The 15873-nt window shown below is 40.9% G+C and overlaps 1 protein-coding gene across 17 annotated transcripts in view; it reads right to left on the bottom strand.

Annotated features, from left to right (window-relative positions):
- The window catches only part of DNM3 (dynamin 3), a 563024-nt gene that overhangs the window by 18675 nt on the left and 528476 nt on the right, over window positions 1-15873 (bottom strand). For 9 of the 17 annotated variants that reach the window (XM_072733032.1, XM_072733026.1, XM_072733029.1 and 6 more), the window contains 2 exons: window positions 12167-12393; window positions 11226-11483 (listed from right to left, as the gene is read on the bottom strand). In XM_072733032.1, coding sequence (XP_072589133.1) covers window positions 11226-11483; window positions 12167-12393 — 485 coding nt within the window. Of the gene's footprint in view, window positions 1-6102; window positions 6481-11225; window positions 11484-12166; window positions 12394-15873 lie in introns of those variants that run through there. The other 8 variants (XM_072733031.1, XM_072733035.1, XM_026001291.2 and 5 more) reach the window with 2 other exon arrangements.

Below are 15873 nucleotides of genomic sequence, written 5' to 3'. Positions count from 1 at the left end.
TACACAGAGCTGTAACATTCATTTCTGGTTTAGAAAGACAGAAAAGACTCTTTACCCCTCTCTGGTAGAAAGCAGGAACCTTGCAGGTGTGAGTATCTGACTTGGGGTCTTACCTCAGAGCAAACATGTAACTAGAAATCTTGATGGCAAATTTCACTTTCCAATGCCTTTTATTTTAGTAACAACAACAACAACAACAACAACAACAACAACAACACATAGAGACGGAAGAATTTGAAGACTTAAGAGAAGATTTATGTTGCACCAATGTTTCATTTCTGCCTGTGATACCTGGGGAATTCAAAGGCCAGTTTGAAATGTACCACGTGGTATTCCTCTGGCCACTTATGTCTCTCAGTCCAAGTGGCAAAAATGGAGACAAAGAGTTACCATTTACTAATTACAATCCCAGTGATTAAAAAAAAAAAAGGAAAGAAAAAAGAAAGAAAGAAAGAAAAAGAAATCCAGCAGGAGGAGCTCTAACATGTCTCAGAGCTCAAAGTTTAAAAACAAAAAAGTTTAATGCAAACACAAGAAAACAGAGAAGCAGTTGTGCCTTGCAAGCTGCCATGTCGGTGGACAAACATGTGACTAAAGTCCAATTAAATGGTCAGCGCGCAGGCAGGTGACGATCCTGGCCGAGGCCAAAGCACCAACACCCCCCCTTCCCCACCCCCAGTGCCACCTTCCATGAACCTCCTTGTTCTGATGGAGCTAAACTGGGATTGGAGCTGTGGCAGTTAGCTCTTACAAAAGTAAGAGCAAAAGGCCGACTTTGAGACAGGTCTAGAAGCCATTCTTTTCCTCCTACAGTGTCATACTGTCTCTACACGAGTCTGGGACACTGGCTCCAGCACTGCATTTAAAAATGGATTTATTTCTCAGCGGTTGGCAGCACTACAAAAATTCCCAAACGCTCCCTCTCCTTCACTCAGTGGCTTGATGGGTGCTTTTCTAAAATGAGGGAAATGCTCTCTTTGTAAAAATTGGTGCTAAAAGGGCAAGGAATCATATGTCCCCTGGGCCATGTAAAGAGTCTGCAGAAAGAATTATAGCTTTCTAACACACACGCACACACACATCAACTGGAAACAAAGAATTTACTCAGGAAAACATTGGGAAGTATATGAATATAACAGTTATAGGATTTGGGGGTAAGCCTTTCCATTTTGGACAGTGTTGTGGGAGTGGAATGGACGAGTGGGCATACAGGATGGTCAGAATTACTTAACCTGAAGGAAACTTGCAACCAATCCCTTTTAATCTATTGCCAATAAGAAGTCAAACTTTTTGTTTTACACCTTAATGGTATGCCCACATTTTAAATTTTTATACAAGCTTCTACAGAAACTTTAACTAGACCAATTCAGACCAAAAGTCACTAAATAAAGCTAGTCTAGACGGAAAAATCTATGAAAACCATATGTCTTTTAGGCATCTGCCTTAAGGAAACTGCCATCATCCTGGAGAAATAGTTCACAAAATATGCTTTCAGGAAAACACTGCTGCGATGACCATGGGGAGCTGTGCTTAAGAAGACAGTTGGGCTAGGAGAAAGTCAAGCCAAAATGTTTACCAGTGAAAGGCTTACATGTCTACATACGTCTGTCTGTAAACATCACCGAAATGACAGGCAGAGGCCGACATCATTTCTATTTCCGTTATCTTAGAAGGGATCAGAAAAGTTAGTTTTGTTCCTCCACATTCCTGCAGAATGTTAGACCAAGGGATCTCAGAGCCACTCTGTCCTCACTCACAGAAAACGGTTTTGGATAATGTTGTATGTGGATGAGGTCAAAGAACCAGAACATTTTCTTCTGATTATTTCCTCATCCTGCTGGCCTGCCAAACACAGGCAGGAGGCAGGTGTCCGACTAAGTGACTGAACGATGACTGTTCCGTGTAGTTGGATGGAGGGCCCTCTGGAGACAAAGGGACTCAGGACTAGGGTACAAAGTGAGAGTGCAATGAGAATGTGGTAAAGAGAAATTGTTCTAAAACCCTGCTCTCCCGATTTAATATATTGCTCTCTGGAGACAGTGGTCAGAGCTACCTTTGTTATTCTGGCTACATATTCTTACATCTCAAAATGCACATTTAATAAGTAACCTGAAATCCATAGGAAAAAAAAAAGAGAAAAGCAAACTTTAATGATAAAAATAACATTTTAACTGAAAGCTCAACAGTCTATGGAGATTATGAAAGTATTTATAAATTACCAAGATACCTTGTAACCCTCAAGAATATTTTCTCCTTGCTCAACAGGCCAGGGGACTTTGGAACAACAAAGTAGCAATGGCTAGTGGCATGAATAGGTCATTTGGTCACCTAGAGGATTGTGAATGCATGATGTATATTGAATAGCTACACGTGGAGAAAAGGTCCTGGGTTGGAGGAGTCAGGTATAGCATAAAAGAAGGAAATTTAAAAGATGTGGTCAGTCATACACTAAAGTTTCAAGCACAGAGGAAAACACTATTTCAACATGCTTATTCAAAGATACTGTGCTTTAAAATGAGTTTTCAATATAATTAGTTTTCAAGTAGTAGGATGCTAAGGGGGGGGGGTAAATGCAGAGTGTTTGAAATATTAAAACAAATCAAGCAATCATAGCAACACCCCTCACTACAGATTCCTAAACTGAACGATAGGGCATTTAAGTAAGTTAATCGAAGTCTGATGAGTCACTGGATTTCTGGGGTCCCCTAATTTCAGTCCCAAGTGCTCTGATACTACTTTTGTTGACCTAAAACGACAAGTTTGCTTTCTTTCAAATAATATGTGTAGCATGGATTTTATTTTGACTTCGGATCCAGATATGTGGAGGGAAATTACTGCAGTGGTTTCTCTAGTTAACACATTTACTAATGTTTCCTTAATTTTCCACCCCAAGAGGCAATAATTAAGGTAGAATTTGCCTCACATGAAGTTTTATTATTTTAGTTATTAAAATATTTTCCAACACTACCACGAAGCAAAAAGAAGTTCTAGTTGATTTAAAAATAAGTAGATGTTTTCCCCAGGTTTTATAGCTTTTCCTCCGTAAATGGTGGTCTAAAGGTGGAGCAGTGTATAGACTTTCTGGCAAAGTCCCTTGAATGTGATGCTAAGGGTAGATTTATTTGAAGGAAAAAATTCATTCACTCTTAAAATTGGCTTTGAGAACAATCCTAATATAAACTTAAAAAAATACACATGATACAGAATATATCGTATATAAATATCCATTCCCCAGTGAAATAATTTCATTTTAGACTTTCTGGGTCTAAAATGTCTTCCTCATCTACCCTCCTAAGCGGTCTCATTATAGATCAGTGTGATATATACTGACCAAGAGAAGTGTCGATAATGCTGCCTCATGCACATCTGAAACTAAAAATAGGTAATATTTACATGGTGGAGGCGACTCGTATATTTGAATTGTAAAATAAAATCATTTCCCAGATCATATTCAAAACCACCCGAGGCCACCTTCTCAACACCTCTCACTTCCTCTCGGTTCTCGAAACTGCCACAGAAGCCTGGGGGTGCCCGTGTGGCGGTGCATCTAGTTTGTGGTTTTCCAGGCCTTCACATCATTCTCCCTCTCTGTTGCTTCCTCAGCCCTTCCACAAACAAAGCAGGGATGGAATGTAACTTATTGCTAAACTTCGTATCAACTTGCACATTTACTGGGTTCCCAGTATTCACACCTTAGCCTATTTTTCAGCATTTTAACTAATCTCAATAGGGGAAAATGTTGACTTTATGGAGATATGGAACTCTCCTTGTGTCTGAACAATGGAAGTCAAGAAGGCCCAGCATTGCCACTGACTATGAGTGAAGGAGGATTTTGCCATCTGCCATTTTGATTAGCCTTTTTTTTTTTTTTTGATCCTTGGATGGAATGTGTCCTTTCTCAGTTCATATGAGCTGATCGTTTTGGCTGGAATGCAGGAATGGACATTTCCTAGTGTTTATGGGAATTGTTAAAAAAATAATTCCAGAAATTAGAGCACTTGCTATTTGTGGTTTTGCCTATCATGTGGCTCTGGTGCCTGAAAAGCAGCCAAAAGGAAAAGAAAGTACCACACCACACGATGAGGCTGCCTAATACCTTGTGGCTTTAGACTTTGCCCTAGGTAGAAATTCTCCTAGTTTTGATCAGAGTCGCCAAGTGATCTAAACTTTCATTGAAATACAGGTAATATGGTGTCAATACACCTGCAGAATCTCTCAAACTCAATGTCCTTCCAATGCCAACCCCCCTTCCCCTGCACTTAAAAATACTGGCCAGACCAAAAGTGTAATATTCTTTTGGCAACAGCATTAAGTAAGCCAGATGGATTTCATTTGGCAACTAAAGGGTGTAAATATGTGTTTAGATTCAGAGGTTCCCCCAGACAATGGTTACAATATGTTGGCTCTAGTAAGCTAAAGGATCTCAATGTTGGGCATTTAAAAATTCTACGTCTAAGCGGCAATAAAGTTATGACAAGCAGACAAAAGCCATCAAACCCTCAGCTAAATCCTCCTCTCCTTTCTCATATTGCTGGAGGTAAGCATTTAGGGCCCGTTCTGAAAGAGGTGACATTTACAATTTCATGTTTAATTTCCTGGCTGTTTATCGGCCAGAACCACTCCAGTAAGCTGAATTTCGCTTCTTTCACAGTAGCTGGTAAGTCACAGGGAAGGAAGAAGCGCCCAGCAGCTTCTCGGAGCGTGCTGCTTGGATAAAATTTGGAGGTGGAAGAGCCACGCATCACATTGTGCTATGAATCTCCAAAGTCACTAAAAAATGTGCCATCTAACCAACACTGTCTGCATGTCAAGGTTTTCTCTGTAAAATCATTCTTTTCTTATAGCAAAGGAGACAAAAGAAGGCGACGATGAAAGGGAAGTACTAGCCCGTGTGTCTGTCTGCTTACACTGGGCGGGATTCACTTCTCTTCTCCTTTCCTTTCTCTTTGTTTCTTTTCCTTTAGAGCTGACATCAACTTGTATATAGGAACATTCAGCAGATTCCAACTGGTGACAGTTTGCTGCTGACTGGCCACAGGAAGAATAATAAGCATTTACTGTGCATTTTTCACTGGTCAGTGGCTCTCGTGCCAGACTCCCGTCTTGGCTGTCTTCATCAATCAGGTGAGACCCAGGGCAGGGCTGGGTATCCTGAAACTCAGAAAGGCTTTCCTTGCAATGGCTGAAGGTTAGCAATTTAGAACCCCAGAGAGAACAATGACAGAACTATTTGCTATTATTTGTCACGGGATGTGGAAGCAGTTGTATTTGGTTAACTTAATGCCAGTTACCACTGGGCTAGGAGTAGCATACTGTTATATTTACGGCTGCCTGCCGCCTGTCTGCATTTCTGGTTGCTTGGACTTGGTCGTATGTAGATCCTTTCTCATTTTCTTTTTCTTCTATCGTCCCCTCAGCCTCAGATATTTGGAAAAGTGAGATAAGGGACACATTGAAAGCAGAAAGGCAATCTGAAGTCTACCTTGACACATCTGCAAAAGTCCCAAATTCTGACCTTCAGAACACTTGTAGTTCTGTTCCTGGGTCTCACCTGAACAGACTGCCAGTCATTCCGCACTGTGGCAGGATGGAGATGTTTGTGTAAAGTAGACTCAAGTTTTCTAGACCCAAGAAGGAAACCACCAGACTAATTTTACCTTCACTTAAACCAGATGGAAACCAAGACTGCAAAATGAAAAACTCTTGTCATTAACCATCGATTCACCTCAGTGAAATATTATGTTACAGATTGTGGAATTTGAGTGATTTTGATGGGATATTTAACTGAAGGGCTTAAATTAAATTGAATATTTTCTTTAGTGAACAGTTTATGGCCAAATTTCTATTTTCATTAAAATATATGAAGCATCATATTTTCAACTCATGTTGAACCTGCAACAAATTATTAATTGCATTTGGGATTTCAGTAACAAATTTTATAACACAGCAGTCTCACAAAATTGCCTTAAATAATGCTAAGAATCAGAAAGAACACCTCAAAGTTGTTTCCACTCTTGGCATTTATACTAAAAAAAAGAAAAAAAAAATCTCTCCATGACTTTTAAATCCAGTCACTAAAAATAAAAACCGTTTCCTGAAAAATCAGAATACCTAATCATAAATTTATTTATTTGTTTTTTAAAGGGGAAGGACAGTGAGGAAAATAAAAAACTCATGGCTGAAATCAGAAATCACAAGACGAATTCATCACTTGTCCAAATGACACTCAGTTGCTAAAAGAAGTCATACTTTTAGAGGGCTCTTGAGGAGGGAGTAAGTCAGGATGTTTCCAGGACATGATTTCAGGAGAATCAGACACAGGCTAGTCACAAAAGTCGCTTAATTGTCCGTGTACCCTGAACCCATGACTTCAAGACTCAGCAGCTTCATCCTTCATGGCACCAAACCTTCATGTGAGGGATGCAAAGACAAACTTATAAGAATCGTGGGTATGTCCTTACTCAAAATTTGGGGGACTGGCTGAAAAAAACAAAACAAGGAGAACTTATCCCTAAGTTAAAGGGATTCTGTGTTAATGTCCATTAGATCAACATATAAAATACGGAAAAGAGATACAGCATAGCAGTGTATCAAGGTCAAACATGTAAAACAAGATTCAATTGTAAAGAGAACCAAATGGTTTTTACCTCCTTAAAGACAAGACCAAGAGTGCACCAATTATCTCTTTATGGAGAGAGATTTCTGTAACTTTTGCCATGGTTGGCTTTGCAGTAAATTACTGAGACCGTGGGACTGTGATGAGACTCTCAAAGTGCGCCATGTAAAGTCAGGGAAAATGAGTAAGTCACAGAATGGGCATAAGTGGGAAACCCTGTGATAATCTTGATGATGCTCCAGGGCTGTCCGTGGAGCACGAGATGTCAGCTTCACTATTGGGCTCACCAGAGAGTCAATGGAGCATTTCTTGGTTTCCATCTTGTGTTTCTGTCATGTGGATGAGCTGGAGTAAAAGCTAAATCCTTTCCTATGATTCAGTTTTGCCATTTTTAAAAGACACCATCAGACTTGGTGACAAGGGTGGTTAAAAAAAGTACTTCAGTTTTTTAGTTTTTTTTTTTTTTTTTTTTAAATAGAGGATTGCGTGATGAGGTAAATGGAGTTTGCTTTTCCTTGGATAGGGACCCTTCCTCCCACCCTTATCCCCTTTTGACCGTTGCAAAATAGCTTAGTCCAGGGAAAGGGGAGAAGACAAATGAGTAAAATAATGCCAGAATCAGCTGTTGCCAGGAAAAACACACTCTGATTCAGTTAATTTGTTCTGTTAATGTCAAAGGCTGTGATTCCCAATTAACTAATTTTAAGAAGCCGTAACCGAAAATAGCTACATCAGCCCTAAAGTTAATATTTGATGAAGATTAGGATCTTCAAGTAAGAAGACCGGGGCCCCTAAAGAAGTGGTAATGTCTGTTTCAGATCATCTTGCTAAACAGGAACGCAACTGGCTGGGATTTTCAAACTGGGTTTTCGCCCCTTCAGAGAAGCTGAGTGGGGCGAGAGGGGAGGGGGCAAGCCAGATATTCTGGCAATAGACAACGTTCCACAAATCAGATTTGTGTACACTCAACTCACTAATGACAGAAGCATCCCCACTGGTGAGTCTCTTTGGGATAGAGATGCTCCCCGAGCTCAGGTGGAACTAATTAAACAGGCATGTCGTTTGCAGCATTTCCAGCTCCCTCACCGAAGGCAGGCTCGGTGCACAGAAACCAGAACAGCTTGAGCGGCTGAGAAAAGCTGGGCCGAAAACGACCCCACCCGCCCCTCTCCTTCCTCTTCCTTTAGGAGTGGAATGGAAAGATATAATAAAAATAATTTTTAAAAAAACCAACACACCCGAACGCTCATGGTCTCTGTCCAGTAGCAAGTGCTTTCATTACATCTGAGTAAGGTTAAAATAAAGGTGTATATGCTCCTAACATCAAAATCATAACTTGCTAATGAAGTCGAAAATTATCCGGAAGAAAACTCTGTACAGGCACATGCCGGATGTAGAATATTTTGCCTCTAAAAGTTCCGTTATTGCCTCTGTAATATTAAAGCCCAACAGGGAGCCGGCGGGACACGGCTTGTACTGTCTTGTCACGTTAGGAGTTTCTGGTTTCAGATAAAAGAGGAGAAAGGGCCCTTAAGAAAGTAAAGAGGTTAGGAAAAAAAAAATTCAAACTTCCTTCTCGGAAAGCTATGGGTTGTTTTCCTGGAGATGATGGATAATGGCATTTCAACCTTTTTTTTTTTTTTTTCTCAGTTTTTAATAGAGAAAATGGAGGCAAATCAGAGTGGGAAAGAGGGAAAAGAGAATATATAAATAAACAGAACAAGGTGAAGTTTCAATAAGAGCTTCCCCTCAACTTTTTTCTTTCTTTTTTCATCTTTGTCTTTCTTTTTCTTTTCTTTCTTTGTTTCCTTTTTCTTTTTTCTTTCTTTTTCTTTTCTTTCTTTCTTTCTTTTTTTTTTTTTTTTTTGAAATCTTAAACCCCATTTCTGGCTTGCATTTGGTAGGATTCCTGCTCTGGCTTTTATTAAAAACAGACTTTATGTGGTCAGAATTCTTCATCTAAAGCTAAACTTTAATAGGCATAAGGATCCTGACAGAGTCTCTCTGGGTCTCTCTCAGGTGACCCCCCCCCCCCCCCCAAGAGGGGTTTCCCTCCCGTTGCACTGAACTGGCTGGCGCTAAAACTTGAAGGCTCAGCACAAAAACCAACCTTCCTTCCTCTTTTACTCTGAAGGCTCATTTCTGTTTTACATTTGAGACTCTTTGCAAGGCCAGGGCAAGTTAGGGCTGGCTCCAAGTTGAGAATATTCTAGAAGTTTTGAATAACATAACCGTTGTCCTATAAATTCCCCAACACAGATGCATTAAACCTGCGGTTCCCCTTCTCTAGCTAGAGCTGGAGCTTCCGATTCCTGCTGGCTACCTTCTTTCCGTGTGTGAGCTTGGAAAGGGTGACTCCATCTCGCCTAACAAATCAGTTTAGCATTCAGCAGTATCTCTGAAAGGGATTGGCAAGCCAGCTTATCTGAAACAAAGAGGTAAAGCAGCCAAGCGAGCAAACAAAGACATGCATGTTCATTCCCGAGGAAAGGCACCACCAGGTTGCTTTGGTTCCTTCTTATAGCTAAACAGACAAAACAGCCGACTTTGAGGCTCCTGTTTGGGACTCCTGCCTTCCCACTCTCAACACCCCACCCTGCCCCCCAGTGGTCTCCACACCTTCCTGGCACAATAACAGATACTTTCCCAGTCAGTCTGAAATTTCCTAAAACAATAATTTAACCTTGCTCGCAGTGAGGCTCAACACTGACATTTATTTATTTATTTTTTACATGGAGGGAAAAATCTTTGCAATAATGTAGTGTGGTAATCCTCAAGGGGAGGGGGATTTTACACCCCACTCCTCACCTCCCCAAACACACTAGCAATGTCAAGATGTTTTTAGTATTCACAACTGGGGGAGTATGACTGGAAATCCAGTGGGTAGAGGCCCGGATGCTGCTAAACATAATAAATGCACGGGACAAGTGCCCCCCCCAAATGGCAACAGTGCCAAGGTTGAGAAACCCTAGTATTGTGGTTGGAAGACTGGGTTCTGGAGTCAGACTGCTTGGGATTAAAGCCCAGCTCCATTAGGGTCTGGTTGAGCAGTCTTGGGCCAATCGCTTAAACCTCTGGGCTTCATCTGTAAAATGTATAATAACCTATCCTTTTGGGTGGTTGGGTTGGGTGGAGCAGTAAACAAAAATGTACCTTCAAAGCACCTAGAATAGTGCCCATTGAGAGCATTGAGAACATTGAGAGCACAATAAATATTAGCTATTACTTTTACTACTATTACTAGAAATTTAGCTCCGTTCCAAATGAAGTATAAGCTGGACCTTATTTTTAGAGGAAAAAAAAATACGGGTTTGAGAGTACATTATCCTTTTTGATTAGGACCAAAGTGATGATAACCCTAACGACCACAGTGCTTTACAGTTTATCAGGCTCATTACATATGATTTGGGCAACAACCTTTTTCAAATTGTTCCTATTTCATAGATGAGGAAACCCTAGCTCAGAGTTTAATGAGTTGTGCAAGGTCTGTGGCAAACCAGGTCTTCTGATTCCACATCCCCTGCTGTTCCTGCTACACCATCCTTTGTTTACTAGTTTAAGATGCCCCTTCTCCTCACTACACCCAACAGCCTGAAGATCAAAATAAATGTAAGCCCCGTAATCAGAGAGTGAGGTGACTCAGGCTTCGTGGGTGGGAGGAAGTCACTTCTCTTTTATGGTACACGCATAGTAAGGTTTTCCTTCATAAAGCATACAAATATTATAATAGTCTGAATTGAATGTTTTAAACAATTAAATTTCTGTATGAGCTAGTTTTCTTTTAAAGTTTCTGATCTTGAGAAAAAAACCTCTAATTCCTTCTATTTTTAAAATCTCTAATTATACACATTGTACATGTTTGACTATAAATGTACAAATGAGGATATAGCTTCAACTATATACATGTTTCAAGTTTCATTTATTCACTATTTTGTTTCACAAGTAAGCCTGGAAAATCTCCTTACCCGTGCCAAGATGTATTAATTCAAATGTATGATGTTCCATCTCATATATGGTTAGTGACTGCACATAGCAATCATCATGTCTATGTTAAAATTTCTCTGCATAGCTTTTTTTCTTTTTAATATATTGCAAACTGATCAGCCCAGTTTTTACTTAGACTACATTAAAGTTAATAATACTGGGTTTAAGGGTTATAGTTCAGGGGGCAAATGGATAATATTCCTTGAAGTGAGTGGTTTTCTGGAATTCCATTGGTAATAGAGAAGGCGAGGCCTTAGCTCTTGATACTCTCATGACCTATGGAGCACACAGCTTGCAATAACCCAGCCATGGCTCTTTTTTTCCTTTCAAAGCTCTCTCTCAAATTATACAAACAGCTGCCCAAATGTCATTCATTTGGACCCAGTTTCCTATGGTCCCACTTAGTTTGTGCCAGTTGATAGAGGAGAGGTCTGGACCACATATTGGTGTTTAAATGGTGTCACAGGCTTCACGGTTTTCCCATGATACCCCTCCTGGGTGAAAACTGCAAATGTGTATGAAAATATCTTTGCAATTTTCTTATCTGAATAAGGTCTGTCTGTTAGGCTAGCAGAAGAGAACCAAAGAGCATCCCCCTAGCCTGCGTAGGGGGCAGTGCACTTACCTGGGGACACTGGGTGGGGCCCTCGTGGGCCTGGAGGGGACTTGTGGGGGCGCTCCGAACCAGTCGCTGCTGCCACTGCCACTGCTGCTGCTGCTGGGGAAAGGGGGTAGCGGGCCGGGCCTGAAGGGCACCGGGGGTGCCCCCGAGTGGGGTCCGGGCGAGGGGATGGCGGGCGCAGGCCCTCGGCCAGAGGCGGGCCGCGGGAGGGGAGCGCTCAGGGTCGGCCGCCTCTGGGTCGTGGGGCTCGGAGGGGGTGACCTGGGGACAGACGAGATCCATTTCAGTTTGGAGTCATCTTCAAAAAAACATTTTGAGGCTTCCTGGCTGCTTTGTAAAAAGTCTTTTTTTTTCTGATTGAGGAACTCAGATCCGTTTTAGGAACAGTGCAACTTGTAAAAGGGAGGAGCCGGGGCTGTTGATCTTGGGGTGGTGGGTGTGAGCTCATCTTGGGTGTAGAGATTACTTAAGTATATATATTTTTAAAGGTATAAAAGGGTAAATGATGGAAAGGACATTCCCCCCCCCCCCAACCATTCTCTCTGTGGAGGCAACCAGTACACAGGAAACTATGTATCCTTTTCAACTATATTCTATGACACAACACAATATTCTCTATATATAAGCTCTTGTTTTGTACATATTAGAACATAACATTCAACAACTTACTTTTTTTTTTTAAGCTTCACATTAACTTGGCTGTCTCTTCACTTCAGTATAGAACTGTCTTACTCATTTTGATGACTGTATAACATTCCATTGTAAGGATATATTGTTTGTTTTTGAAGGGAGCGGAGATAATCTGACCTTCTCTCTCACTCCTGAACTTAAATATCTTTCTTTCTCTTTAATCTTTTGGTTCATATTGGTTTAGGGAAGCACACTCATAAAATGATCCCGGACAAGCTTGGCAGGCCTCAGGTGACGTGGCGCTATTTTCCTACCTGCGGGAATGCTGTATCCAGGAGTCATCCACCGGAGGCGGTGCAGGGGTGAAAGTGGTGGCAGTGTTGATGTCGCCGATGATCACAAGGGCTTCTTTAAGGGCTTGGTACATTCGAAGCATCTCATCCCGGCGCTGAGCCTGCTCAGCAGATTCCTCCATCAGAGTATTTTGGTCCTCTGAAGAATATAACTGTGCTAGGAGCTCTGAATTTATGAAATCTTTAACCTGTCAGGTTACCACAGAAAAGTAAAAATGGGAATACATGAGTGATCAAATGGTATAAACTGGTTCAGAGCCCATGGACCAAGTCTGCAACATCTCATTCTGGGAAAAAGTTCATGATGCATCATGCACGCAAGATGTACAATATATGCGTATTTGTTTACTCTCATTTTCTCCATTGTCCTCCCAATCCTCAGTACCAGGGCAGGAACAGTCTTCCCCTCTGTCTTATGGCTGTGGACTAAAGGAAAACCTAGATTAGTTGAAAGAGGACTAAATCTTGCTATCACCAGAACAGGGCCTGTTGGCAATGCAAGCATTTCCACAATGCTGTCTGCGGCTGCTTGGCATAGAGATGAGGGCAGATACCAGAAGATAAGCTGCAGTATTTTCAATAGAAAACAATGATGTAAAGATACCTATGTCATAGCACAAAAGGAAGTTATCCATTCCTTCACATTCCCAGTCTTTTACTAGTTTTTACCACAATCACTGGAGTAGTATAAAGATCCCAGGTTTCAATGTCAGCCCAATGGTAGAATTAGCACTAGTAAGTGAAGTTCTATTAAAAACAGAACCTTAGGGATCCCTGGGTGGCGCAGCGGTTTAGCGCCTGCCTTTGGCCCAGGGCCCGATCCTGGAGACCCAGGATCGAATCCCATGTCGGGCTCCCGGTGCATGGAGCCTGCTTCTCCCTCTGCCTATGTCTCTGCCCCCCCGCCCCCGTGTATGTGTGACTATCATAAATAAATAAAAAATTTAAAAAAACCAGAACCTTGTATGATTATTGTAAGTTGACTTACAAAACCAAAAAGTTATATACTCTTGGCTTTCTAGAAGTCTACAGTAGAACTACTTAACAGTATTGAGGACTGACATAGTTCCCATAATTAACAGATATATGAAAACAGACTTAAGTATGAACAGTGTGTATGAGTCATAGGGGAGGGGCAGTTTGAAGAAGAATGAGAATGGAGAGGATGCATACATTGCACAGCACCAAGGGAGCAAGCACCAGCCACCATATCTCATCAAATGGAAGATACCAGTAATTTTAAGATACGCCATAATTTTATGCCACTAAGAGAAAACACCATCAATTAAACTATGACAGAATGCCAAGATGGCACTGAGTGTGACATGTGTCATCATGTCAGAACTAGTAAATGTGAAACAAGTGAGTGCAGGAATCAGTGAAAGACAGAATGTCCCAAGTACCTTCGCAAGTTATGTTTTGATTCCCACCACATACATACAAAATTTACTATGACCTCAATTCTACAGAAGAAGACATTGAAATTCAGAGACTTTAGTAACTTGCCCAAAGCCACATAACATTAAGTTGAACCCCAAATCTTTTGACTCAGTCTGGTGCTCTTTCTGTTACCCCCTTACCCCACTTGGATTGAATGCTTAGCAAAGACAATTTATGTCTAAGCATCATTATTTTAGAGCAGTATAGCATGTATGCTAATTAACTTAAGCCTAGAAAAATAAACCAACTTGGATTTTTCAGTTTCTCTGTTAAATAAGACTAATACTTATTTAGAGTCACTGGATCTTTCTAAGAAATTCCAAAGGCCAGTATATTTAATTGTTACAAATTTAGGCAGACAGCAGCACAGCTGTCAGATGCTCAGAATTCCTGAGTTGTAGTTAAAATATGTAACCAAGAGATGACAAGAGTCTAAAACATGTAGCTTTATTATTTTTTAAAGGTATCAAACTATGTAAATAGTTATACTGATCAGAAAACTCAGCAAAATCATAGCTTCACTGTGGTGAAATGAAAAGTATTCTCTGTCCACATTTTGTAAACCAAGAGGGATTCAAATGTGGAAGTAATCTAGTAGACGAGATGTATTTGGGCAACTGTCTAGAGGGTAGAAGGTTTATGTGTGATAGCTGTGGAAGGTAAATTTGGCCAGGTAACCTGGAGCCAGATGTGAAAGCCTTGAATGCCAAGCAAACTGTTTGAACTTTATCCACTTGGCAATGGGAAGCCATGGAAGACTTTTAAGCAAGTCAGTGAAACAATAAAATAGAGTTTTAGGAAAAGTAATCTGTCTGTGATTGGAAAAGAATTTTCAAGGGTGGTAGCTGAGAGAAAGAAATCTGTTAGGAGACCATTATATGTCATTTATGAGACAGTAAGAGTTTAATTTAGCAAGACTGCAGTGGAATAGAAAAGATGGGCACATATAAATTACATTATGGAGGAAAACCCAGGTGGATGAGGGTGCTGTTTTGATGTGAAAGGGGAGGAGCAAAAGGAACAAGAACATTTCAAGCACTGAGGTTTGGGTGAGTCAGAGAACAGAAAATCAGAAGTCAGGAAGTAAGTTAAAAGTTAGAGGAAAGACACTAGATCTGGATTAAGGAATACTTCATCCCCCTTTTTGGAGATTCAGTCACTTTTAAACACACTTGCAGGTACCCACAGAGTCAGGGGCACTTGCACGAATCTTCCGCTGCTGGGAGTGTGCATGCACTCAGATAGATGATGCAACTCAAAACTCAAAACCAGACAATTTTCCTGGCATTGAACAGCAGTTGGGCTAAGCTAGTTTGAAGCTTTACATCTAACTGGAGTATCACTTAGAATCTATTAAACACAATTTAAAAGAAGGTCCTTCCAAGAAGAGATTTAAAGCAGATCTGAATTAAGAAGCGACTGTCAAACAAACCACGAAATAAAATAATGAGGGCTTATTTCAGCATTCTGATCAAAGATCTGCCTTGAATCAACTCTCCCACATCAGAACGTAACACACTAAAACTGGCCTACTATCCCAAAGATTTGGCAATGTTCTGAATTAATAGGAATATTACTAGCATGAGAGAAAAAAAGGCAGTATGACACAGTGCTTAGGAGCACTCGCTCTACACTCAGCTCTGAATTTGAGTCCCAGCTCCCACACTTGCTGTTCTTGAGCAAATAACTACCTCTTTCAGTCTCAGGATGCTGATCTGTAAACTGGGGACAGTGGTAGTAGCTGTCTCTAGGGCCGTGGTGAGGATCAAGTGAAAGAATAATTATAAATTGCCTCGCGCAATGCCTAGCATTTTGATAGTGTTCGGTAAGCAAAAGCTGCTCTTTGTAAAGCACACAGGCGAAATTAAGTTGGCATGAGGTTTTTAGAGGGAGAAGAACACACAGAAAGCTATTGCGGGTGTCAAGACACATATACAGTTCAATTCAGAGTGGAGGGTAAACATTTTATTTTTCAATGAAACAAAATTTTAGAAAGACTCTTCTCTTCTCCTGCTAGCCTAGTTTTGTGATGCCACAACTGGAACAAAGGTAGGGGGATGTCAGGGAGTTTCCAGACACTTTGGGGACTTTCTGAGCAGTCCGCATGTCCGTGGTGCACATACGTAAATCAGGGATTCTGCACGACAGGGGAGACCAAGTAAGATCCCTTTGAGGTGATGGCATTTAGAATACACCTCACAGAACACAGCATAAACGAATTATACTTG

Source organism: Vulpes vulpes, chromosome 13 (genome assembly GCF_048418805.1).
Source record: "Vulpes vulpes isolate BD-2025 chromosome 13, VulVul3, whole genome shotgun sequence".
NCBI classification, from domain to species: Eukaryota; Metazoa; Chordata; class Mammalia; order Carnivora; family Canidae; genus Vulpes; species Vulpes vulpes.
The sequence above is the reverse complement of the archived record's forward strand: the minus strand, read 5'-3'. Positions and strand labels throughout refer to the sequence as shown.